Source organism: Thamnophis sirtalis, unplaced genomic scaffold (genome assembly GCF_051295495.1).
Source record: "Thamnophis sirtalis isolate CommonGarterSnake01/CBP01778 unplaced genomic scaffold, rThaSir2_p1.2 scaffold_6, whole genome shotgun sequence".
NCBI lineage: Eukaryota > Metazoa > Chordata > Lepidosauria > Squamata > Natricidae > Thamnophis > Thamnophis sirtalis.
The window spans coordinates 89,629,502-89,656,269 of record NW_028261386.1 but is presented as its reverse complement, the minus strand read 5'-3'; the positions used below and the strand labels follow the sequence as shown (position 1 = coordinate 89,656,269).

The 26,768-nt window shown below is 40.1% G+C and overlaps 1 protein-coding gene across 2 annotated transcripts in view; it reads left to right on the top strand.

Annotated features, from left to right (window-relative positions):
* The window catches only part of ARFGEF3 (ARFGEF family member 3), a 152,762-nt gene that overhangs the window by 45,112 nt on the left and 80,882 nt on the right, over nucleotides 1-26,768 (top strand). For both annotated transcript variants that reach the window (XM_087718387.1, XM_087718386.1), the window contains exons 3-8: nucleotides 1,004-1,085; nucleotides 3,081-3,212; nucleotides 13,333-13,401; nucleotides 14,260-14,382; nucleotides 14,704-14,746; nucleotides 22,542-22,620. In XM_087718387.1, the coding sequence (XP_087574513.1) occupies nucleotides 1,004-1,085; nucleotides 3,081-3,212; nucleotides 13,333-13,401; nucleotides 14,260-14,382; nucleotides 14,704-14,746; nucleotides 22,542-22,620 (528 nt within the window). The remainder of the gene's footprint in view (nucleotides 1-1,003; nucleotides 1,086-3,080; nucleotides 3,213-13,332; nucleotides 13,402-14,259; nucleotides 14,383-14,703; nucleotides 14,747-22,541; nucleotides 22,621-26,768) is intronic.

The window sequence follows — 26,768 nt, the reverse complement described above, 5'->3', positions numbered from 1 at the left end:
TTGATTGCTGATATTTTTGCAGTATATTCATATCAAGCTGGAATCTAACTCTTAAAAGGGTTGTTTTTATAATCTAAAAGTGAACATCATCCAAGACAGTTTTTGTGTTGTGGAAAAGCATTAAAGAAAAATCCTATCCAAATCAGAGATGGTATTCAGCAGGTTCTGACCAGTTCTGGAGAACCGGTGGCGGAAATTTTGAGTATTTTGGAGAATCAGTAAATAATACCTCTGATTGGCCCTGCCCCCCATCTATTCTCTGCCTCCCGAGTCTCACCTGATCGCTAGGAAATGAGCATTTTGCAGTAATCTTCCCATGCCACACCCACCAAGCCACGCCCATCAAGCCACGCCTACAGAACCGGTAGCAAAAATTTATGAATCCCATTACTGATCCAAATGTTGACAAAGGAATTCCATATTACTATACAGAGTTCAAGAACTTTGCAGAAATTACTGGCTACATGGAATTTTGGCGAGGAGATCATTTCTTTTTGTAATTGAAGAGAACAATAACTTTGAAGTCAGAAGACCCCTATTGGGTTAAAAAAATCATCTAATTTTCTAAAACTGCATTATAAAACTGTTCAATTCAAGTGTAACAGTTGTCTTCTGACACATCCATTTTGGGGCTGTAAATGTAGATAGATATTTTATTTCTTTATCCGAATATTCTGTTTAGCTTTAAATCCTGGCTCAAACTTTGTCTTGCTGAATCATAGTTAAGATGGGTTATTGATCTATTCCTTGTTATCAGTTAAAGAAAAAGAGAAGAAAAGGGCCCCAAAGAGAAAAATAACTGTAGAAATTGTATAATTTTGTTGCCAATGATTGAACAAATGATCACAGTGAAGAGATTGCTAACAACATAGCTTTTATCCGCTCCTTTTGTCATTCACATATGGATCAAATGGGGGTAGAGCACAAGTGAAATAAACTTTGAGAAATTATAAAAATATAAGCTACTTGATTCTGAGTTCTGAAGAAACCTCTCTTTCACTAGGGAGAAGTGTCTCCTTCCACTGCAACTGGCTTTGGAGAGCAAGAATATGAAACTGGCACAGCAAGCTCTAGCAGGGATGCAGGTAGGTGCCTAACATTTGACCAGATTTGGAGTTATTGAGTGAAATAAGAAGCTGACAGGAAAAGTCAACGATGTGAAAACTTCACTATACACCTTGAACGCATGCAGGCCCATAAAATGATATGGAAGACAATCAGGACTATGTATTGTAGCCTGTTGGCCGCCGGCTCCTCCAGCTACCAAATCAGATGAAGAGGCGGAGTGGGAGTTGGGGCTAGCATCAAGGCAATCAGAGAGCTCCAAGGGGGAAGAGGCAATGGAGCTGTCAGAGATGGATACAGAGGCAGAGCCTGGGCCGTCCCCCCAGCCCCCAGATGGAGAGGAAACAGCCTCCAGGTCCAGAGGCAGGTGATGAGGAAGAGGAGGAATAGCTGGGTCTGGTGCCTGGCACATGGATACACAGAAGGCAGAGGAGATGGGCCAATCCTCGGGACGGAAGAGCCACCACTGCTAGCTAAGCCCCACTCTTGCTCTGGGGATAAAAGGCAGGGAGCAAAGATGAATAGGTGTGGCAGACAACTATTCGTCTCCCTGTCAGTCAGCCACTGATATTCTGAACTTCTGAATCCTGTCAAGACCTTTATCGGAATTCTTGGAATCTGTGGTGCTGAGAGTCAGGTGCTCCTTTGGAGCGTGTATGTAGGTGTCTGCTGCTGGATAAGAGAGAGAGAGAGAGAGACTGAGACTGAGACTGACTCTTGGCTCCTGGCGCTCAGGGCTGCTGTCGCTCCTAATAAAGAGAATGTTTAGTTAAAGACAGTGTGCTTATCATGTTTGGGAGCCGGGTCAGAACACTATGCATTATGGTTAATCCTGGGCAAAAACTTTACAGGTGATTATAAAGTAAAGGTTTCTCCTATGCAGTGGTGTCCGACTCTAGGAAGTGATGCTCATCTTTGTTTCCTAGCCAAGGGAGCCAACATTGTCTAAAGACAATTTTGTGGTCATGTGGCCAGCATGACTATATGCCAAAGTCGTACAGAATGCTGCTACCTTCCCAAGTGATACCTATTTATCTAGTCACATTTGCATGCTTTTGAACTGCTAGGTGAGCAAGTAATGGGAATTCACCACGTCACACGATGCTCAGGTCTTAAATTGGAGCTCCAGTGTATTAATCACTGAGTCATCGTATCCCCTGGCAAATTATATAGTCTTCCTCAGAATTTGATGCTCTCAAAATATATCTGCTTAAAGCATTCTCAGCCAGCTCTCTTGGAAGTTGTATACTGACATACTTCCAGTTGGGGAACAATGCTGCAGTGAATATTTATGGAGCAATATGGAGTTTTTCATCTCAATAAATGAAATGAGGACTTTGTGAAGCCTACACAAAAGGACATCTCTGGTAAGTGCTGTAGGCCTCATATGCTTCTCTAATGAATCCTTTAAACAAAAGCCCATGGTACCCCAAGATGGTACAGATGTTCCATCTTGGGACAATTGTTGCTGTGGTGCTTTTAAGATGGGGAACCCCCCCCCACCTCTGGATGCATGAAAGAGAGGAGAAATTTAGCAATCCATCTTTTTTGAGAAAAGTCCAGAATGCAAGTCTGACCAGTATTGAATGAGTGGATTGGTGTACATTCCAAGGGCTAAATAAAATGCTGCACTTGCCTTTAAGATTTGCCATTTTTCTATCAGTTGGTGAGCAAACTAACTTATCCTTAATTCTTGTTGGCAAAGTTGAATCTTCTAGTTTGGATGATTGTGAAAATGTCTTCCCATCCCCAAGCTAGAACTCATATTCTGATTTTATTTGCTTTATCCGAAATATAAAGGCTTTTCTTCACACTTCCTTAGGAATTGTGAGACTTATTGCATCTTGTGATAGGCATTGCATGCATTAAATAGATTTTACTATTCCATCAAAGCTTGTTCCCTATTTTATGGTTTGGAAAGGTAATTTTCTAGTAAATATTATTTTTATAACAACATTACGGGAGAACCAAATGGAGAACATCTGAAATTAAATAGTTCCATTTTTTCTTTGCAGAAGCTACTGTCTGATGAGCGATTTGTATCCATGGAAACTGACTCTGATGACAAGCAGTGTCTTAATCAAATGCTGAACGCAATCAGAGTGACTCCATCTCTCAATGAGGACCTGCAGGTAGAAGTGATGAAGGTTAGTGTTTTACAGACGTCAATACTCGCTTGTTTGCAGAACTGGCTTCCTATCTGACTCAGCTCTGCCGTTCTGGAGTCAGTTGTGTCCCTTGATTGAATTATTTTATGCCACAGTATAAAGCTAGCTCTTATGCTTGTGACACAGTTGGCTTATTCTTTACTATTGTAAGCCTGGATCTGCAGGACATCATCTGTATTATTTTTTATTCATGTAAAAGGTCATCTTCCTTTAGTTGAAAGTCTGTAGGCTGGTACAGCTACAAGGCAGAGCATTATGCATGTTGATGGCCGAACAGACAAAACTAAGTGCCTTTTTAAGAGCACTTAGAGCCAAGGTGGCGCAGTGGTTAAAAAGCAGCACTGCAGGCTACTGCTAGATCAGCAGGTCAGCGGTTCAAATCTCACCGGCTCAGGGTTGACTCAGCCTTCCATCCTTCCGAGGTGGGTAAAATGAGGACCCAGATTGTTGGGGGCAATATGCTGACTCTCTGTAAACCGCTTAGAGAGGCCTGAAAGGCCTATGAAGCGGTATATAAGTCTACTGCTATTGCTATATTGCTATTGCTTTTGCAAACAGAATACTTAGATACACCATTATTTAAATTCAAACTAACCACAACTAGTATCTTCTGGTAAGAGAGAGTGCAACAGATAAGCCAAACCCAAGCCAAAACATATCTAGATGATTCTTTATTAAGACTATTATAACACAAAAATTGTGAAGGTGTTGAAGGTTTTGGAACTCTCCTCATTTTTGTTACTTAAAAATGGGGAATAAGGAGAAAATTTTAAAAAACTGGGCTAGCCATTGAAAACCATGAAGTTTATAATTTCAGATGAGTCCTGAAATTAAGGCAGTGTATCCAACAGAGTCATTCTAGGTACTGTTGTTTCCAGACTATGAGGGAGAAACAAAGTGGGTTTCTCTCCAACTTCTGGAGCCATAAATTATGCCGAAGTCCTACTCTGTTGCAGAGAATCAGAACCATTAGAACCTAATAAACAAGGGTAGAAAGAATACTTTTAGTTGTTTGCTAGGCTAAAATAATTTTAACCAAATTGTATAGTTGGATATACTGTATTATTATCTCCCTAAAAAAGAGAACAAGAAAATTTATTGGGCTCTTCAAAAAAAGTCCTTCACTTTTGTGGAAGAAATGTTTCGTTCCAAGTCTCTGTCAAAGTTGTGCACCTGAATCTATATATGCGAATTGTAAATACGTTGAATATTGAATGCATTCTGCTACTCCTAGACATACGGTTTCATTACTGTGAATTAAATTAGTGGTAGTGCTGACCTGGTAAGCAGCCAGATGCATTGGAAATGAGAAAAATATCAATATAACCTTGTTCTGCTGACTGTTACCATGGTAGTTTCTTGCTGGAAGACTGCATGTCTGAAGAAAAATAAAATTATAATAGTGTACTCCCGTTCTGTAGGATGTGTATATCATTCTACCTATCGAGACTATATAAGTTTTGAAAAACAGGATTGATTTGTGCTCTCGTATCTTCTCTGAATCATGTTTGAAGCATGTGCAAATGTTACCTTTCACACATGCAGTAGTTTTTACATTGGTAGATCACAATTATGTTCACTTCACATTCTTTTTATATGTTTGAATTCAATGCAATGCAATTCTAATACAGGAAGCTGTCTTGACATTCTTTTTAAAAAAATATTTTTTTCATAGTTTAACTTTGGTTTTGAGGTTTAATGAGAGGATGGTTGAAAAGAATTGAATTGAAATAACTTTTTTAAAGATAGAATAATTGAAGAGGTTGTCATTCCTTTCTATCGTTCCAGAAGCTACCAGCATATTAGATATTGTGGAGCATTATGTTGGAAAAGGAGTGGCAGACACTGTGGGTAGACTTAAAAGTGGATCAGCCTAGAACCCTAATAATACGTAACCACAAGCAATGAGGAACAGGATTGATTTTTTTCACACCTGATTAGGGCTTTAGAACACTTCAACCACAATAGTATTCTTTTCTGCTCTTTTCAAAGTCAGTGTCTCAAATCCTTTTTATTTCTAATATTTTTAAATTTAAAAAGTAAGGATATCTAGGAAACTCCATAGATAGAGAGCTTAAATCTAATATTCCTTGTCTACTATGCAATTTACAATTAAGCTTTAGCTTTTCAAAACAGTGGGGCATCTGAGAGAATAGTTCTAAATATTTAAGGTATCCTTGATTATTACTGAGGAATGGTATTGGTAACAAATGCCTATTCCTGCAGAGAATTCCAAAGCATTTCAGCTGTTCTCTGGATAGGCCTAATCTGATTAGTTCTATGAATATCGTGCTTCTTCAAAAGTGTAGACCTGAAAAAACAAATAACATCTAGTTACTGGAAGTAGAATCTTTGTGGGACTAGAGGTCTCCTGGGTGTGGTCCATGAAATGAAAGAGAAAAAAGTGAAGTTAGGACTGAGATAGTAATGTACGCATAAATCAGCATGAAAGAAATGATTAAGGTGACTTTCAGGAATTTGGGAAAACAGGTCAATAAATGTGACTTGTCCCACATTATTTTGAAAAGAAGGTCCAGAAGAAAAGTGTATTTGTGGGCAATCAATTCTGATTGAAAAAACAATGAGTGATTAAGGCACTTATTTTTTACATTCCAGGAATTAGGTTTGTAGGCTTCTATGCTGGGGTTAATCTGAAAGAGAATGTGTATTTTGGAGCTAAGATGTCAACACTGTTTTTATATACTTGCTCCTTTAGTTTTCATTTGACATTGGTGTTTTGTGATTGTGTTCATCACAGCAGATATTTTATGATTCAAAATGTAATTCCCTCTTGCAGCATTCATTGGGTAATGGTGTCCTTAATAACGTCTCAAAATTCTAGATGTGTCACCGAGACAGAAAGATTGATATGAAACCTCTGCTTAGGATTTGCTATAATCACTTGGATAGATTTACAACTTTTTGAAATCTATTCATTTTATGTTAATATTATCAGCTTTGGGCTGTGAGATGTCTGCAAAAATTGCTCAGTAGACAGTAATTTTGCTCAAAACCTTTCCAGCTCACTTTATCAACCTAGTGGTAAAACTGCTAAATTGTGAACATGGAAGCATTCTTCTAGGACACAAGAAAATTGGCAACTTTCTGGTAGAGAAGAGACTTTACTGGGTTATTGGGTATCTTTTTTCCTTGATTTGGCTTGTCCCAACTTTCCTCATTATCCTCAAATGTACAAAGTGCTGAGAAAGCAGCTGCATGCAAAGAAAGATGAAAATAACTAATTAATCTCTGCTCAACAATTTCCCTGAACCAATGTCAGGAGTGACCTTTTCTAGTATTTATGAGCTATTACTTCTTTATTGTTAATTAAAGTGATAAAGAATCTCTGGACTGAGATGATGACTATATACACTGATAAACTGTTCTTTGTTTTTTTTTACCCTGACTCTGGAATAATTAATCTTCATAAATTTAGTAGGGCTCGTGTGTCATGCAGACATGGAATAAAGGTTCCATTACCAAATGAACAAAGAGTTACCTAGACAGGAGTGGGATAAAATAAGAATAGTTTATATCTGCATTTTCATGGAGAAATTCTATCTATGTGATCGCCAGGAGTTGAAAATGACTTGATGGCACATAAATCAATCAATACCTGCATTTATTTGATGGCTGTGTTAGTTGCTTGTCCCTTTCAAGAAACATTAATCTTTCCTTTAATCAAATTACATTACAATGAAACAGATTCTGTTGGATTTTCTTCCACATAAATCTTTTCATACATCCCGATCCTATCTTTGCCTGTTTAGATATAAATAATACTGGGGTGCTCAGTAAGATTTCCGTCTCCCTTCTAATCCCCCCCATTCAAAATATGATATTCAAAAATAATAACATGTTAATATATCAAGTACTTAACTGCAATGAATTTTGGTAAAAATAGCTTTGAGAACTATTATATGTGTATCAGATTGTGATGGGAAATGAAGTAAATGCTCTATTAAGCCGCATTTAAGATCATAATATTTCCTATTTTCTTTGTATAGCTTCAAATGCTTTTGATGAGGTTTAAGATACTTTAGGGTAGCTAAGACTGGCTTTGCAGTAGTGAAAGACATTTCTGTTTCTGCAATGTGGACCATTCAGTGTTTGCAAATCTCCTCTCCTACTCATTACAGTGTTTGCTCTGGAAATGTCAAATGTCATTTATAATTACTACCTTGTTCTGTCAGACTGGCAGAACAGGAGCTAAAGTATTTTTAGTCACTCTAAATCGCTGTTGTAAAATATTTGGCAATCCCAAATCCCTGTTTAAAAGTGCTCCTTGAAATTCCACAATCCTGAAACTAGTATTTTAAAGGGGATATATATTCATTTGGGCATTTGAAGAATATGAAATATTGCATTCAGAGATGTTCAAGTGTCACATCTGAGGCAATTTCCCATTGCAGAACCAAACCAGCTTTATACCGAGTAATCAATTCGATCAATCCAGACCAGGTGTAGCAAGTCTGCTAACAACAATAGTACCATTCATGAAAGAAAAGTAGCTCTGGTTGGCTCTGTTCAGTAGCATTTACTGGATGGGGAGGGACAGAAGAGTCAAAATGGCAGAACACAGCAACACAGTCGTCTTTTTTATATGCCTTGATAGGACATAGATATCTAAATTGTGGCCTTCAATAATGCTGCTCCAAATAGCCATTTTGACACTTTGATTACTCATGCGGAGATCATGCTTGTTCCCAGTTGCGGTTGTTCTACATATTTTTAACCATTTTTAAGGGTTAACTTTATTGGGCTAGGTAATGTGACCTTCAGGTCCAATTAATTTTATTTAATTAATTGCAAAATGTGCATGGTTTTACATGCTTTGGAGCTATTAACATTTGAATTTTTCTGCTAAATGATCATTATTAGAAAGGTATAGCATTTTGTGCTGGAGCCATAAAGGGCAAGTTACTTTGAAACTGTGAAAGTCTGTATAAGCTATCATTCCTGTATGGCTTAAGAATATAGTGATCCTGGTAACAAGCTACAGTCAAAAATTAAAAAAAAATCATTTTACTAGCCATAAAAATAGATATTAATTGCAGGAGCAATACAAAATATTATTGATAAGGCTGGCCAAAATTGCCTGTTACAGGTTTGCATCAAAATTGCAAATCCAAAACCAAACTGTTTCAAATGTATTTATCTGGGTTTGATGAGATAAGAGCCAGGAGAACAATTCTTGTAGCCCTTGGGAACCAGTTATATTTCTTTAAAGTTCCATAACAAACTGTGTTACATAACAGAAAATAAGATTTTTTTTGTCACTAACTTCTTGAGAACATTGTGACTTCTTTGGAATAAACTGCAGGAACCATTAGGTAGCAGTGCCAGTTGCTCTTCTGCTTCTGTGCGGGAAAACTGAAGGAGCCTGATCCCATCCAAGGCAACCTTATGGGGATCTTTTTCTTAAAACAAATCCCCAAACCAGTTGTCTTATTTTCATCTATGAATGTTGACAAAGTGGTCACTTGGGGCTGGAATAGGAGATGATTTCTGTTTCCTGTACTCATTTGAAGTGGCCTAGGTCAAGAACGAGACATCTCCACTTTCTTCAATTTTAGGAAAAAGCAGAATATCATGCTTTGAACACCTTTCTTTTTTGTCTCAACCACAGGCATTTCATATCTACAAATGAAAATAAAGCCAATACGCTACATTTTTCTTCTCTTCCTCCACCTTTTAAAATATTACATTATCCTAACACTGAATAAGAAATTTTATAACCAAAGCCAGGGATGAATATTATCTTTTTCTGCTTTTCCTAAGCAGACATTTTTCTTGCTTTAGGCTGATATCTGTCTTAGCCCAGTGGATTAATGCATTCCTTCTTTAGGGAACATCCAATAGATCACATGCTTTACAGTTATTCCATGCCTGCATGAAAGTTTGTCTAAACGTTTAAGCATCCATCACTCTGAGTAATTGTTTCTAATCACTGGAAAAACCATTTCACAGCTCCAGTGCTTAATAGAAAGCTCTGTGTTCCTCCTCTTCATAATTAAACATATTGTGCTGTGTATACTGAAGGAGTATTTAACCCTTCTAAATGTATACATATTTCCCATTTTATTTTGCTTTTTTTAGTGGGTGGCACAAATGTATTTCAATCAGAGGACTGAATCTAATTTTAATAATTATATTGTTAAATTATATTGCCTTTTCTAGATGTTGGTCAATATGTATTATCTGTAAAGATATCAGTTTAGAGATCCTTGGGTATAACATATGGAAGTATGCCAGAAAATAGAAAATTAAAATTGCTCTCCCTTCCATCCAGCACATCCATCCAGCAGATGAAAGTGGTTTGTTGCATTCAGCATATATAGGATTACAAATAGTATTTGTAAACAGTGGAAGAAGCCTTTGAATAATGTGGAATAGTCCATCCAATAGATCCAGGGGTGGGTTCCAGCTTCTTCTACTGCCAGTTTGCTCAGGGATGCACTTTTGGTGTGGGCGTGCTTGATGTGCGCAATGCGCGCAGGCGCAGTAGGTTAAAAAATGCTTCTGCTCATGTGCAGAAACAAAAAACAAGATAGCGCCACCAATAGAACCAGTTTGGGGGCGTGGCTGGCTGAATTACTACCTACTTGGCTGAAGTGATCCAAAGCAGTAGGAACCCACCTCTGTGCAAGTCAGAGCAAGTGTGCAGGTGCAAATCTCTTGTCTCCTTTGCTGTCTGAGAAGTTAGAGAAGATCTCTTCTGGGCCCATTATGCAGTTGTGGGCTGTGTCCCCTCTTATCTGACCAGGGTTTCTCATATACCATTATATCAAATTATTGCAACAGTATTTTTTCCATGTTCCACTGAATGTGAATTGTGGTAGCTTCCTGGCACTAGAAAAATATTTATTCTGAGTAGATGTAGTTAGATAATATGCGGCCTGTTACTTTGTAGTTAACTATTTCATTTAGCAGTACTGAATTCATATCAGCTGCTTGCCACTGCAACACATAATCAGATAAACACGGGGAAAGAATTAGAAATTTGGGGCAATAAATATTCAAACTTCACATACAGATGGTATGCTTTTGAGCAATATGTTCTCCTATAATAGGTTTTCATGTGGTAGAGATTTTTTTAAATTGTACTTGGGCCAATGTTAGGCTATTACTCTTCTCTCCCTCCAAGGTTTCTAAAAATAACTGTGATTTCAGATTGAATAAATTGAAAGATTGACAGCTTTGCAAATACAGAATTCCAGGACAGCTATTTTGAAAATAACAAGAATACAAATCCTACTATTTTAATCTGAGGACTTTAAGAATTTCTTGAGATTGCAAGTTACTTGCTGAACTAAAATGTGTTGCTGTTTTAGAATACTGGGGTTTTTTACATTCAGCAATTGTATTTTGAAAATGAAAAATTTAATTTATATTAAGTGTTGATTGCCAATATGCAAGTGCTTGAAAATACTGCCAGTTGTAAGAATTTAGCTTTCTATTTAATAAAATCAGATTCCCCCCCCCCCTTATTGATTTGTAGAACCCATCAGGGCAATATTCTTTTCCTTGGAAGCCAAAAGCAATATTTTCTCTTTTATGTCAGAAAGCTCTCCAGCTGTGATCTACAATGTTATCATGGCCTTTCAGTACTGGAGGGAACTTTCTTCTAAGCATGTGCAAGGCAGGAATCCAATATTGTTTACTTAGAACAAAACGGGGTTTAACTGACCACATTTTTAAAAAAGTTACTTAAAGTAACTTCCCTTCTCTTTCCAGTGTGTAAGCATCTATTTTATTCTCCATAAAGCCCAATACAATAACCTTATATCAGTATCTTTTCAAATATTCAGATTTAAATTGTGCAGAGTAGGATTTTATGTTGATAATTATTGATAATGGAAAAGAGTCTCTTTTAAGGAGATAAAGAGGCAGCTTCACTTTGCATTTTAGGACCTATCTCAACATCTTTCTCTTTACTCAGGGATATAAATTCTGCATCTCTTCAGGATGGATGAAAGAAATATTTACCCTCGTCAGATTTTGTCATTTACTGCCTGATGTTAGGAACATGCTTTCACTGTTTTACTGAATCTTAGCTGTTGTTTTCAGCAGAAAGATGAGCAGTGTGTTTTAGTTATGTCTTTGCTTGTTAGATTTATTCCCCACCTTCCTTTCAGGAGCTAACGGTGATGTACATAGCATTCTCCTTCAGCTTTTTATAGAATAGCCTTTGGGGTAGATTAGTGAGATTGACAGCAGCTTGCCCAAAGTTACTCACTGACCTTCCAGGATTGTCAGTGAATAATAGGACAATTTAAACAATCATGCCATCATTCATCTCTGCAATGTGGAGAGGTTAACCCTGTAATAGCGAACCTATAGTACACATGCCAGAGGTGGCATGCAAAGCCCTCTCTACTGGCGCATGTGCCACAGTGGTGGGATTCCCTTATCTTTGTTACCAGTTTCCAAATGTGAGCACGCTCGTGCAGAAGATCGCACATTATGTCACAGCGGGTGGGCGGAGCCTCCAGCAGCCGCTGCTACCAGTTCACAGTAAGAACTGGCTGAAAACCACCTCTGGTGTGCCATTGCCCCATGTCAGATCTCTGCGGCGTTTCTTTCGTGAGCTTCTGTTTTCCTGTAAATGACAAAACAGAAGCTCACGAAAGAAAAAGATCTTACCTCTTGCCGCACTGCTGGTGTTGGGATGCCCTGCCTCCCGCTGGCCAGCTAGTCTTTGGGACTCTGCTACGCATGCGTGCATATTCAGTTTGGGCATGCATGCCCGCATAGTTTGGGCATTCAGTGTCTAAAAGGTTCACCATCACTGGGTTATCCCCATCCCTGTTAACTTTCTGTAAGTCCTTCAAAACATGGTTATATCAAGTGGCCTGGGGATCCCAAGGGAAGAATAAGTTGCTGAAGTATATTTTTTTATCTCTCCTTGCCCTTTAATCATAATGTTAATATTTTTAATTGATGTCTGTTTTTTTCATTGCTGTGTTACAGGTGTTTTTTTTTAGTGTACAACACCCAGTCACCATTTGTGAGATGGTAGCCATATAATACAATGAATGAATGAATAACAACTCATTATATGCTCCCTTGGATTGTGTCCTGGGGCTACCAATTCCTGCAGTGACATGTAGATTTCTAAGCAGGGCAATTATAAATAACTCTGAGGCATAAACAATATATAACGATTTTTGTGTGAAGATTTTGATTTCACACATTTTGTACATTCTTTATGAAATGCCAAATGTACAGCTAGCTGACACTTGCTACGTCAATTATAAATTGACAATATCATCCAAAGTATTTCATATTCAGCCATTGTTAGAATTTGCATTCAGAAAAGTGGTAGTAAGTACGGTACCACAAATCATGCCAATGGATGTCATTGAAATTAATTCCTTTTTTATGGTGGAGAGGATTTTTTTTCTATTCCATTTGTCTCCTTCCAAGAGCAAATTTGAATAGGATCTACATTTTCACTTGTTACATGCAGACACATTCTTAATTTTCTCAGATTTCTACACTGCAATCATTCAGTAGCCTTGCAAAACAAGACATTTGTCATATTTGTCCTTTGTAGCTCATTTCATTGATTTATAGTGTTACAAAACTGTTTTCGCCCTGTAAATTTAATTAATAGTGTGGTAGATATACTGTTTAGCAGATATAGTTAATATTCCTGGTTACCACTGTAGATCTTTCCCCATTAGATGTTGGATCAGGATGGTCTTAAAATATTCATAATTTTATTCTTGGCACTGTAAACTTTTTTATACTAATAGTTTCTGGATGTGCTAGGCAGCAGCAGTTTGCATAATCTCTAGCCAGTGTATAAAAGTCTTATAAAAGACTGGTACAATTATTGTCAATTATTCAGTTAACAATTATTGTATTGTGTTGTGTTGCGTTGCACTGTATTACATTGTATTGCATTGTGGAGTTCTATTCTGGCTTTAACATTATGGTCCTCTATGTGTTGTATGGTTTTGCAGTCAGATAATACAAATATGCTGTATACTTGCTTCTAAATTGATGTTCATCAATTTCGACCATTAACATGTTTTTAATTGAGAGAATCATCAATTCTAAAATTCTTTGTGCTGTATTTGTTTATCTCTAGGTATTGCTTTGCATAACATACGCGCCAACATTTGAGTTGAATGGAAGTTCTGTACTTAAGATTGCTGAAGTGAGTATCCTCTGTCAGTTGGGAATGAAACTTGAGCTGTTTAATAAAACAATGTGGGTTTTTTTTCCATTCACAATATTAGATTTATGTCAGTCATGTATCTCTAATGGGAGAAGTTGCTATTCCCTCCTCACTCTCTTGAACTCTTCCAAGCAAGCAGCTTCTATCAAAAGTTTTTTTTTAAATACCTAGATAACAAAATGTGACTGCTATTAGTTTTCTGTTTTATATATATTATAATAAAATGAGACTTTAGTACTCAGTTTTATAATAAGATAAAAGAAAGTATAAGTATAATCTTTATTGTCATTGTATTTAAATACAATGAAATTGGTTGAGAGAGAGAGATGCTAATATGTATGATAGATATCTGGAATAGTGATTCATGTTTAATATAGGTAGTCCTCAACCTACAACATTCCACTTAATGATCATTTGAAGTTAAAACAGCACTGGAAAAAAGTGACTTATGACCATTTTTCACACTTATGACCATTGCAGCATCTCCATGGTCATGTGATTTATGTTTGGATGTTTGACAGCTGACTCACAGGACAATTGTTGTACCCTGGAGTCATGTGATCAACTTTTGCAAGTCAAGCCAAGTCAATGGGGAAACCAGATTCACTTAACAACTGTGTGACTGACTTAGAAACTGCAGTGATTCACTGAACAACTATAGAAAGAAAGATCATAAAACAGGGCAAAGCTCACTTAATAAATGTATCACTTAGCAACAGAAATTTTGGGCTCAATTGTGGTTGTAAGTTGAGGACCTCCTGTACATTATCTTCTAACCAGTGTATTTGTATTTGTATTGCTATTACAGTGTTGTCTCTTTTTCTTTTTCCCAAACAGGTTTGTATTGAAACTTATATTTCCAGTTATCACCAGCGGAGTATTAATACAGCTGTACGGGCAACCCTCAGCCAGATGTTGAGTGATTTGATTTTACAATTACGGCAAAAACAAGAAAATACAGTGAGTCAGTCAGGCATCTGTAATGGGACTGGTCTTTGCTACTTATGCTTAAGTTAGAGTTGGTGTAATGCTCCCAAAACTGAATTTGTAAATAGGTTTTTACAAAATATTAAATCCTAGCACAAAAAAAAGTCAAGCTAATTTTTACAGGCTCTTACATTTTCCTCTGGATCAAGTTTTATCTGAGCTAGACAAATATGGACTTCTTTCTGCTTCAGGAGCAAATTTCTACAAATTGTAAAGTAAGAGATTTGTCTAGAGTAACATTGCGACTTTTGTTTTGTTTGTGTTATTGACAGTACATCTATTCTTTTTTGATAGATGACCGAAAACCAAGGAGTTCTTCAAGGCTGCAAGAATTCAGGTATCAGTTAATTAATTTTGACAAAATGATTTATTTATAACTTTTATATTTATGCAAAATTGTGGTGTTGTTTCACTTTTACAAAAAAGACCGGAGGCAGTCAACTTAATACAGGGAGTCCTTGTTTAATGATCTCAATCAGGATCTTAGTGGTTGAGCAGAGCAGTTGTTAAGCAAGACATCAGGTGAGTTCATGTGACTGTTGTGCTCAGATGATCACAACACTCCCAATTGTTGTCATTAAACGTATGGAGTCCCAGGTAAGGAGCACAGGGTTCCTCTGGGAGGATGAGGAAGACCTGTGAGGTTCCACTCAAAGCTGAAAACCTTCCCTATTGAAATCCAAGGAAGATTTTCAGCCCCTGAAGCAGAGACACCTGTATCAGGCCTCCCCCACTTATCTGAAGCAGTCAGTGCTCTTATCTTATTGGTCTGCCTAGAGTTCAGCTGCATTTCATCTCTAGCAACCGATATCCTTTGATAGGCTGAAAGAGCTGCCTACCAAACTCATATCGAGTTCTCCTTGATACACAGAACTCTTTGGGAAGGATACAGAAATAGAGTTTTAATCATCAAGATTTAAGCGCCATTTCAGCACCCTGTGGAGGGATATCAGTCCCCTCCACTGACAGAAAGGAGTACCTTTGATGGGATGCTGGAATAGCGCTCAGATGTTCAGGATCGTGAGGTACTTGGCAACCAGTTATAAATATGAACAGAATGCCAAACACCCAGATTATGATCATTTGACTGTAGGTGGGTGGCAAAAAGTTTTGTTAGGCAAAAGTGCTTTAGGAGCCACAAAGCTCCCTTTCTGAACCCATTGTAACTTTGAACAGTTGTTAAATGACCAAAATTAAGTTGAGAATTACCCGTACTGTTTCAATTCCCATCAACTTCTCGGTCAGTGACAAAGGAGTTTGAGGACAACATTTGAAAGGACATGAACAAAGATATTTAATGTCTCTTATATACAGCTTGCACACCCCAGTTCTGAAAGGGCTGCAACCCAGTAGTGGGCTGTGGCCGGGGGTTGAGAACCCTGTTCAATATTTACTTTGCATGTGCTCCTATTTTATACCAGTTTTGTCAAACCACGGTAGTAGCTTTGCATGTTGTAGTTTAGACTACCATTTTCATTGGTCAGGAGAGATGGGAAGTATGAGGTAGCCAAGCTGACTGGGAATTATATGAGTTGGATTCTAGCATAATTATAGCATACAAGGCTGCAGTGAATATGAGTAGCTTCTAGCAGTTTCATGTAACTAATGACGGAGCAATTAGAAGGTATATATTTCTTCATGTATACCAAGAAATTCACCATAGTGAGGGGGGAAGAAGTATCCATAATGGGTTGACCTTGTCCTGTCATGATTGGATGAGTCAGATAAGCTCTTTGGGCAATGCCCCCTGGCCACCAGGTATTCCCCATTATTTGACTCATCCACTCACTGGAAAGGTGCACCACTCTGGACCTCCAGTAATTTACAAGGGATTAAGGAAAATAAGCTTGGACCTGGCGAATCCCGCCTCCCTACATCGCGCACAGCCTCCTCCTGCAAGGACTGAACTGCCACAAGCCCCCTGGGGCGGCACGCTGCCCTGGCCACTGAGTGAGACAGAGTCACTCAGTGAGGACATTTGCCGGGCAAGCAGGAGGACAGGGCACAAGCCTCCTGGAGGCAAGCCCTTGCCGCAGAGGCTTCTCAGGAGCAGGAACGCTCCCCCGCTCCCCTCAGGGGTTGAGCCACGAACCGCAGCTTGTTAAAACGCCCTGGAGAGCCTGCACTGGCAGCGATCACCAGAGAACAAGGTGACAGCTGGAGAGGCTCAGAAAGAGCTGTGGGAGGCAGGGGGAGGCGAGAGAGAGAGAGAGCCTCCAGCGGCAGCCGCATGGCAGCCTGCAAAGGCACAAGCCATTTCCATGTGCTCCAACAGAGGAGCCTTTTGAATTGGAGCTGGGGGCTATCTTGAAACCACGTGGTCCAAGATGGCGGCCCCCAGCAGCTCAGAGGAGGCCGGCAGGAGCCGAGCTCTCAGCCCTGCAGCAACAACTACAACCGGAGGCTCTGAGGAGTCCTTAAAAAAATTAGAGACCATCGCAGAGGCATTAGCCAAGGGCGGGGGAGGCAGGCAAAGGCCAAAAGGAGGCATATCTCCATCAAGGGGGTTAAAGAGGCAGGCGGTGGATCAATCCCCCCCCTCCAAGCCTACCTCCTAGATGAATCACAGAGGCAGCTGCCACAAGGCCTGCAGCAGGAAGAACCCCCCCCCAAACTGGGGAAGATTACCACTCTGGCAGGGGAAGAAAGGAAGCCCTCCCCCCAGGAGAGGATCCCCTTCAGCTTGTCATCCGGTGTTCCAGCAACCTTGCTATCACAATTTATGCAAGCCCTTTTCTGTCTCTTTCTGATTGCCGAGTAACAGGAGAATTCCAGAGGCTTCTCCTTTAAGAACACTCCCCTTTAAGTAGGATAAAGATGGGGGGGGGCGAGAAGGCTCTCAGCAGGAGGCCACACTTAACAGCAGGAGGCCGGCAGCTCTTAGTAGCACAAACTGTGTTTTTTGTTGCTAATTCTTGAGGGCGGGGCTATGGTATTTGCCCCACAGAGTCATTTGGGAAGAAGGGGGAGGAGAGGCCCCACGTGGCCCAAGATGGCAGCCCCCTGCAGCTGGGAGGGCACAAGCAAAAATCAGTCCTCGCTGCTAAAGGCTGCAGGTCCACTGGAGGGACAGAAGAGCCTCCAATCAGGTTAGAGATTACCCCTGAAGGCCCATCCAAGGGTGGGGGCGACTAGACAAAGAGCAAAATACAATGCAATGCAATACTATATAATACAATAGCAGAGTGGGAAGGGACCTTGGAGGTCTTCTAGCCCAACCCCCTGCCTAGGCAGGAAACCCTATACCATTTCAGACAAATGGCTAGCCAACATTTTAAAGACTCCTAGTGTTGAGGCCTTCACAACTTCTGGAGGCAAGTTGTTCCACTGATTAATTGTTCTAACTGTCAGGAAATTTCTCCTTAGTTCTAAGTTGCTTCTCTCCTTGATTAGTTTCCATCCATTGCTTCTTGTTCTGCACTCAGGTGTCTGGAGGATAGTGGGGCTGCCTCTTCTTTGTGGCAACCCCTGAGATATTGGAACACTGCTATCACGTCTCCCCTAGCCCTTCCTTTCATTAAACTAGACATACCCGGCTCTTTCTATAGCTCAATAGCAGCAGAACGTAGTATGTCTGCTGACTAAGCTGGTACAGCTTGGGCCACCGCTTGGAAGGGTGGCTGCACATGTATGGATTCTGTACAAAAAGGGGCAACCCTTAAAAAAAAAGTTCCTGCAACTGTTCTTCATAGGCTTTAGCCTCCAGTCCCCTAATCCCCTTTGTTGCTCTTCTCTGCACTCTTTCTAGAGTCTCCACATCCTTTCTACATCATGGTGACCAAAACTGAATGCAGAATTCCAAGTGTGGCCTTACTAAGGCCTTATAAAGTGGTATTAACACTTCACGTGATCTTGATTCTATTCCTCTGTTTAGGCAGCCTAAAACTGTTTTGGCCTTTTTGGAAGCTGCTGCACACTGCTGGCTCATATTTAAATGGTTGTCCACTAGGACGCCAAGATCCCTTTCACAGTCATTACTGTGGAGCAAGGTATACCGTATCTGTGCATTTCGTTTATGTTGCCTAAATGTAGAACCTTACTTCATCGAATTTCATTTTATTAGATAGTGCCCAATGTTCAGGTGTATCAAGATCCTTCTGTATCTTTAGCCTGCATTGTGGAGTGTTGGCTATTCCTGCCAGCTTGGGGTCATCTGCAAATTTGATGAGTCCCCCCACTGATCAGCATTTAACAAACAGAGAGCTAACAGTCATTCTGGCTCCTCCTTATGACTGCTTGAGGTAACAGCATCCAACCACATTTGCAGCAGTACTTAAAGAAACAGTACTACCATCATGGCATATATATTGCTAACCCAACTGTTAGCTTACATACTTAACACCCTCATCCATATCACTAATGAAGATGTTGAAGAGTACTGGGCCCAACACAGAGCCTTGGGGTACTCCACTGCATACTTCCCTCCATGAAGAGACAGTTCCATCAAGGACTACACGTTGAGTGCGGTTGGTCAACCAGTTACAAAGCCATCCGGTGTAATGCTGTCTAACCCACATTCCTCTACTTTATTTAGTAGTAGGTTATGCTCTACCTTATCAGGACTTGCTGAAGTCCAAGTAAACTATATCGACGGCATTCCTCTGGTCCACTAGTTTTGTCACTTTATCTAAGAATGCAATAGGGTTAGTCTGGCATGATCTGTTTTTGTTGTTGTTGTTGTTGTTGGGTTTTTGTTTTTTTTTTGACAAACCCATGTTGGCTTTGGCTTTTGATCTGTTTTCTCCCTTTCTGAAGATGGGAACCACATCAGCAATCCTACTCCAGGATCTCTGAAAGATATAGTTCAGTTGTTTGGAGATCTTGTCTGCCAGTTCCTTCAGATCCCTGGGGGTGTAATCCATCCGGTCCTGGGAATTGGATCTTGTCTAGGGTAGACAGGTGCTCATTTACCATTTTCTTCCCTATCTCAACTTTGGTTCCTAATCTGATTTTTGTGGTGCTGTTTTTTTGACAGGTTGGACTGTTTTATCCCTTTGTGTAAAGACAGATGCCAAACATGAGTTAAATAGTTCTGCTTTATCCCTGATGCTTGTCACCTTCTGGCCACTTTCTCCCAGCAATGGACCAATTGTTTCCTTAATCTTTTCTTGTTTTTAACATGTTGGAAGATGCCCCTTTTTTGTTTCTTCTTTTACCTTTGTGGCAGGCCTTTCTTTATTGTGAGCTTCCCTCACTTCATCTTTACACAGCACCCTAGGGGCTGACCATTGAACTCTGTCTGCCTTTGCATTCAGAATATTTCTGAGCTAATCCTAGTCATAGAATCTAGCACCCTTATAGCCAGGGAGAAAGGGTCAAACAAGCCGGTCCCAATACCAGAACCCACCACAAACTCAGAATGTGATGTCCGACTATGAGAAATTGCAGAAGTACCTCAGATAGCCCATGATCTTAGACAGCATTTGCTGAGGGCAGAACACATATCAGGAGTGGAGAACATCAGAGCCGACTGGCTCAGCCAGACCGAGATGGAAAATTTGGAGGGGAGGCTGCAGCCAGTAATCTTCGAGGAGCTGGCGGAGTGCTTCAGATGCCCGGAGGTCAACTTATTCGCCATGTCCCTCAACGCTCAGCTCCCGAGGTTCTTCTCCAGGTACCAGACACGGGGGGCAGAAGGGGTGGACGCTCTGTGAAGCCCCTGGCCCAGGGGTCTTCTGTATGCCTTTCCACCCTTACCCCTGATCCCCAGGGTCATACGGAAAATCCTTCGGGAGGGGGCGGAAGGGGTTCGGTTGGCTCCTCACTGGCCCCGGAGGCCGTGATTTGCAGATCTCCAGTCGCTTTCAGGGGAGAGGCCCTGGAGAATCCCCCAGGAGAGGATATCCCTCAACCAGGGGTCGATGGAGCACCCAGACCCTCAATGGCTCCAGCTGACCGCTTAGCTCTTGAGCGGAGCATCCTGGGGAAAGACCTCTCCCCCCCTCAGGGTGATACAGACTATCCAGACTGCCCGCACACCCTCCACAGAGTGTATTTATGGCTCCATGTGGCAGGCCTTTGCCTCATGGTGTAACTCCCTGGGGTACAATCCTATCCAGGCCTCAGTGCCACAGATTCTGGACTTCCTCCAGGCAGGCCTGGACAGAGGGTTAGCTCCTAACATGATTAGGAGACAGGTTTCAGCCATCTCGTCAGTTCTCCTGCGTGACAGGAACCAGAGCTTGACTCACCATCCTATGGTCAGGCAATTCCTCAAGGGGGCTTCCAATCCCAAACCGCCCACGGTATTCAGGTACCCTTCCTGGGACATACACAGAGTAGGGGACGCTCTAACAGGCGCTCCATTTGAGCCTTTACGAACAGTTTCCCTTAAGTTCCTGACTCTTAAGGTAGCCTTTCTGGTGGCCATCACCTCCGCCAGGCGGATATCCGAGCTGCAAGCTCTGTCCACCAGGGAGGATCTCTGCATCTTCCACCAAGACAGGGTGGGGTTACAACTGGATCCGTCCTCCATCCCCATGGTGGGCCCCTGCTTCCATCGAGCCCAGGAACTGATTTGCCCAACTTCTGTCCAGACCCTTCTCACCCGTTGGAGAAGAAGTGGCACACTCTGGGCATAAGGAGGGCTCTGAGGATTTACCTCAAGAGAACCAAGCCAAACAAGAAATCTGAAGCTCTATTTGTCTCCTTCCAACCAGGGTCCTGGGTAACAAGGTAACTTCCACCACAATAGGCAGGTGGTTGCGAACCTGCATTTCCACTGCATACCAATTGCAGGGCTTACAGACACCAATCATATCACAGCTCACTCCACGCGGAGCGCAGCCACATCCACGGCCTGGGCCACACAGGCATCCCAGGCTGAAATCTGCAGGGCAGCCACGTGGGCTTTCCCCTCTCCCTTTGTTAGGAACTATAAACTGGACTCTTTTGCCTCGGCAGAAGCCTCGTTTGGCCGCAGGGTGTTGCAGGCGGTTCACAGGGCGGGGCCCACGCCTCAACTGGCATGAGTGGGGGACATGGGGCCTCAGGGGTCTCCCTCCCTAGGGACGTGCAGGTTTTGGTACGTCCCATTCTGGATACTCCTCCCCCCCTCACTATGGAGAAAGGGCATTGGTACTTACCTGATACGCCTCTTCTCATAGTGGGGGGAGGAGTATCCAGTCCCTCCCTGACTATGTTTGTATGACTAGGGGTTATGTTCATTGTTTATGAAGTTATATAAATATTGATATTGAAGACGATAAAAGCTAAGAACTGAATTAAGAGTCTGGAGTGAATGGTGCAACAAGAGCTCTTTGTCAAATAATGGGGAATACCTGGTGGCCAGGGGGCGTTGCCCAAAGAGCTTATCTTACTCATCCAATCATGAGAGGACAAGGTCAACCCATTCTGGATACTCCTCCCCCCACTATGAGAAGAGGCGTATCAGGTAAGTACCAACGCCCTATTTCAGCTCTTGGTTTTATCTTTTTTTAAAAGGTTTGGCATAGGTTGAAACAGATCAAATGTATATTGATATATAGTACATCTGAAATCCCAATAGATTTGTTATGAGTCAGCCTATAATTGTTTCCCATAGTCTCTACAACGGTATGATATGCTAACATTATCACTAGAAGAGTTAATCTCTACAGAGAAATTTGTAGAATTCACACTTAGTAGATTATGCATTACAAATAGTCACTTATTGATTTGTGAGCTGGGAAGATTCTTGATAGAGTGGCTCTAGTTTTTCTTGCAATATCATATCCCAGTCATCCACAACTTCTGTGTAATGAGTCCTGTTGCCAAGGTTGAAGATAATATGCATAATTTTGCAATTATAGACTACTTCATTGAGCCGAGGTGGCACAGTGGTTAGGGTGCAGTACTGCAGATCACTTCAGCTGACTGTTATCTGCAGTTCAGTGGTTCAAATCTCACCGGCTCAAGGTTGACTCAGCCTTCCATCCTTCCGAGGTGGGTGAAATAAGGACCCAGACTGTGGGGGCAATTTGCTGACTCAATTTGCTAAAAATCTGTAAACCGCTTAGAGAGGGCTGAAAGCTCTATGAAGTGGTATATAAGTCAAATGAATGAATGAATGAATGAATGAATGAATGAATGAATGAATGAATGAATGGTATATATCTGAAGCTCCTAATGCATGCCTTTTATTTACTTTGGAGATTCCACCACTGAATCATTCTGTGATGATGTTGTCTCTGTCTTCATGGTCTTTTGTGAAAAACTTCAGACAGCAATCAGGTAAGCGAGTGTTTCTAAATATAAATGGAGTTAGGGAGAAAATCTACCCTTGTTCTTGGTTGGGTTTCTTATCTGTCCTATTAAATCAAGTTTAAATTTTTACTAATTGATGATTAATTTGCAAACATAACGCTACCCTGGCAATAGGAGCTGCCACAAAGAGGGAGTGAAGCTATTCTTCAAAGCACCTGAGGACAGTACAAGAAGCAATAGGTGGAAACTAATCAAGGAGAGAAGCAACTTAGAACTAAGGAGAAGTTTCCTGATGGTTAGAACAATTAATCAGTGGAACAGCTTGCCTCCAAAAGTTGTAAATGCTCCAACACTGGAAGTTTTAAAGAAGAGATTAGATAACCATTTTTCTGAAATGGTATAGCGTTTCCTGCCTAAGCACCAGATTGGACTAGAAGACCTCCAAGGTCCCTTCCAATTCTGTTAGTCTAAGAGAAATACCTGGAAATTCTAAAAGATGTTCAGAGCTATAGTTATTTTCTGTATCCAGCATACACTCTGTTCCTAAACACCTACATTCTCTGTTTTCCATCAGCAGTAAAACTATGAAAAACAAGTTATGTATAATTTTGAAAATGTGGGCATAATGCAGAACATATTACAAAAAACAAATGCTGTAATTTTTTAGTGGCAGATATTTGCTCTGCCATGTGCAATCTTTCCGCCAGATCCTTGCACTATTAGTTTTGATTTTGTTCATGTATATTTTGTTCATGTATGTTTTGTTCGTTTGGGATGTTAATTTCTATTGTGTTTACAATATTTAAAAGAGTAGCCCTCATTTTTGCATTGTTACCATAAAGAATGCTCTGTATAAACAGTTACCAGTAAACAAACTTTCCTTATGTGTTAGAACACATTTTGGCAAATTAGTTCTTGATGTGCTGCATTGTAGTACATGAGCTTTATTGTAAAAAATTAATTGAATATTGGATTGGACAACTACAGATTATGTAGCTGGAGGAACAGACAATTATTGTCCCCAGTAATTATTATTATTATAATTTATGTAATAGTATGTAAATTTCTATAAGTTTAGGAACTGTAATTATTTGTGCGCCTAAATAACTAATTATTTGCAAGTGATGTCTAAATACTTTTTAATTGCATGCAATTTGTTAGAGAAGTTTATTGCATTGATGGGTATGTTTTTACTTATTTCAATAGTGCTTTTATAAGAGTGGTTTATTATTATCATCTATTATTTCTTTATTATAATAAATAATATCCCACCTTTTAAGATAAAGAATACTCAAAAAACATCTTATGATAAATATGAACAATTGTAAAGTCTCAGCAGTGAGTGTATCTGGCTGACTATGTTTGAGAATATAAGATAAGCAGGATTGAAGAATTTCAAGGACTTACAAAGGTTGTAAGTTAAACAAGAAGGTGGAAAAAAATCACCTTGAATAAAAGGTGTCATAACATCATTTTGTATTGTAGCTTCAAAAACTACATTGATGACTCTATGGATTCGCCAGGACTCAAGCTTGATTTACTTTTCTTAAATAAAAACTAAAAAATAAATACAAAAAGAAGGCAACTCCTATGATCAGTCCCCACTGTTAGTAGTAAAAACTTTCTGGGAGTTGGAGAGTCTAGCAGGGAAGACCAGATAATTTCTAGAATATTGATGGCGATAACCATTGAAATGGCCTCTTTCAAGCATAGCCGTTAAACCATTGTTACTTATCATAGAAATCTGTTCTGTTTTTAATACTATAAGTCTCTTGTTATTTCCCTGTTAGAATCCTATAATATCCTCTAAAATCACCCAACCAGCATATGTAGCAAAATTTAAGAAAAGGAGATTATCTGCCAGTAAACACACCCTGTTTCTATGAAAATAAGACCTCTCCAGATAATAAGCCCAATCGGGCTTTTGAGTACATGCGCCAAAATAAGCCCTCCCCTGAAAATAAGTCTTCTCCAAAAATATTACAACACAGCTGCAGCCATGAGGTGACCACACTTGCCGCCTCCTGCACCTCAAAAATAAGACCTCCCAAAAAATAAGGCCAAGCGTTTATTTCAGGGGGGGGGGTCAAAAGAAAATTAGACCCTGTCTTATTTTCAGGTAGAGAAAATTTTTTAAATCCCAGAGAACAGTAAGGAAAGACAAAGGATGGAAATCCTAAGTGAGACTCCAAAGCATAAACAGAAACCAAACATTTTTCTTTTTCTAAGGGTACCAACCAAGAACATGGAAGGATATTGTGGGGAGGGTATTTTCCGCTTTCTTTTCTCCCCTTGAGAATGAGCAATCTTGAGCAGGAAGCAATGTCAATGCCCATGTCATAAATTGAAAGCCTAAATCCAGCCAACTCTGCTTTCCTTCAGGACTGTACATGTAGAATAATTCATTATGCTCTTCTCCTGTGCTTCACTTCTTCTAATTGCCATCTCATAAGAAATCTCTCTCTATGTCTGTCTCCTTATATATGATTCTCTTACATTACTGATACTATATCATTGGGATAGTACTGTTTGGCAGGTTGTTGGAAGAAGGTAACTGTACATTTGTCTGCTTCCCAAGTAGCTAGATCAGAAACAAGCATAGAGAAAATGTATCTTAAAATATTAACAACCGTTTGGGCATGCATTATTATGCCTCCATAATCTAAACAAGGTATGCATTTGCAAGTTTGCGGTTTAGATTTCTTTAAATTAATGTTCAAAAACATAATGTGTTTGTGCTCAGAGACATGTGGATGAAGCAAGGCATCCAGTGAAGAGAGATTTCCATTTCTCCAACAATTTATTTTATTTATTTATGTATTTGTCAACATGTACAAGATAACAGGTATTAGTGTAGACATGGACATTTCTGCATGAGATTGATACAAATAGAGGGATATAAATAAGTATAACATGGCCATGAACACATGAAATGAGTACTTTTCAATGGGGACAGTAGGAATGGGATGGTAGGCATGCTAGTGCGCTTATGCACGCCCTCTTAGTGACCTCTTAAGAAAAGTGTGAGGTCCACGGTAGACAGTTTAAAGATATGGGGGTTTGAGGAACTAACAACGGAATCAGGTAGAGTGTTCCAGGCATTGACCACTCTATTACTGAAGTCGTATTTTCTGCAATCAAGTTTGGAGTGGTTTACTTTGAGTTTGTGTCTACAGTGAAATTCACTAAAGTCAGTAAGAGAGGTTTTCTTCATTATTTTCTACTTGGTATAGTATCTAACTAGATCATTATTATTTCTATTATTTCAATTCTCTTTTGCTGGGTTATTCTATTATTTCTATTCTCTTTTGCTGGGTTATTTCTGAGGAAAGTAAAATTGTTGAGCAGAAGAAAAATTAGAGAAGATTAATATGCTTCATAATTTGGTACAGACCCCTAGTGACTTAAATCAAAATACTTAAATAATTATCTCCTGAAGTACTAAGTAGCCTGGATGGTGAAGCCCTTCTGGTGATCGCTTGGGGGTGATCGCTTGGGTGATATAAAACTGAGACTTCCCAGTCACAAAATTTCATATAAAATTCCCTCATTAGAGAACTCTAATTAGCCTCACATTGCTGCATTTTAATGATAAATAAAATGTTCATTGAAACTAGAAACTGTACCACATTGGCACAGTGGTTAGAATGCAGTCTAATTCTGCCGGCTGCCGGCTGCCAGCAATTTGTCAGTTCGATTCTCACTGGCTCAAGGTTGACTCAGCCTTCCATCCTTCTGAGGTCAATAAAAAGTGGACCCTGATTGTTGGGGGAAATATACTGACTCTGTAAACTGTTTAGAAAGGGTTGTAAAGCACTGTGAAGCGGTATAAAAGTCTAAATGCTATCGCTATACATATTTTTATTTGGGCAGATATATTGGGTGTACATAGTGATGATGATGATGATGATGATGATGATGATGATGATGATGATGATAATAATAATAATAATAATAATAATAATAATAATAATAATAACCCCTGTCGTGGTCAGACCACTGCCTACTGAGGCTTGACTTTCGGAGACCAAACCTCCACTGTAGGGAGGAGGAACCGACCAGGTGGTTCCGCCCCAGGCGACTTATGGACCCCTTGAGGTTCCAGACGGAGCTTGGGGTTATTCCTGATACTCTCGCCCACAGTCCAGTGGAGACTCTGGTTGCTGCCTGGAGCG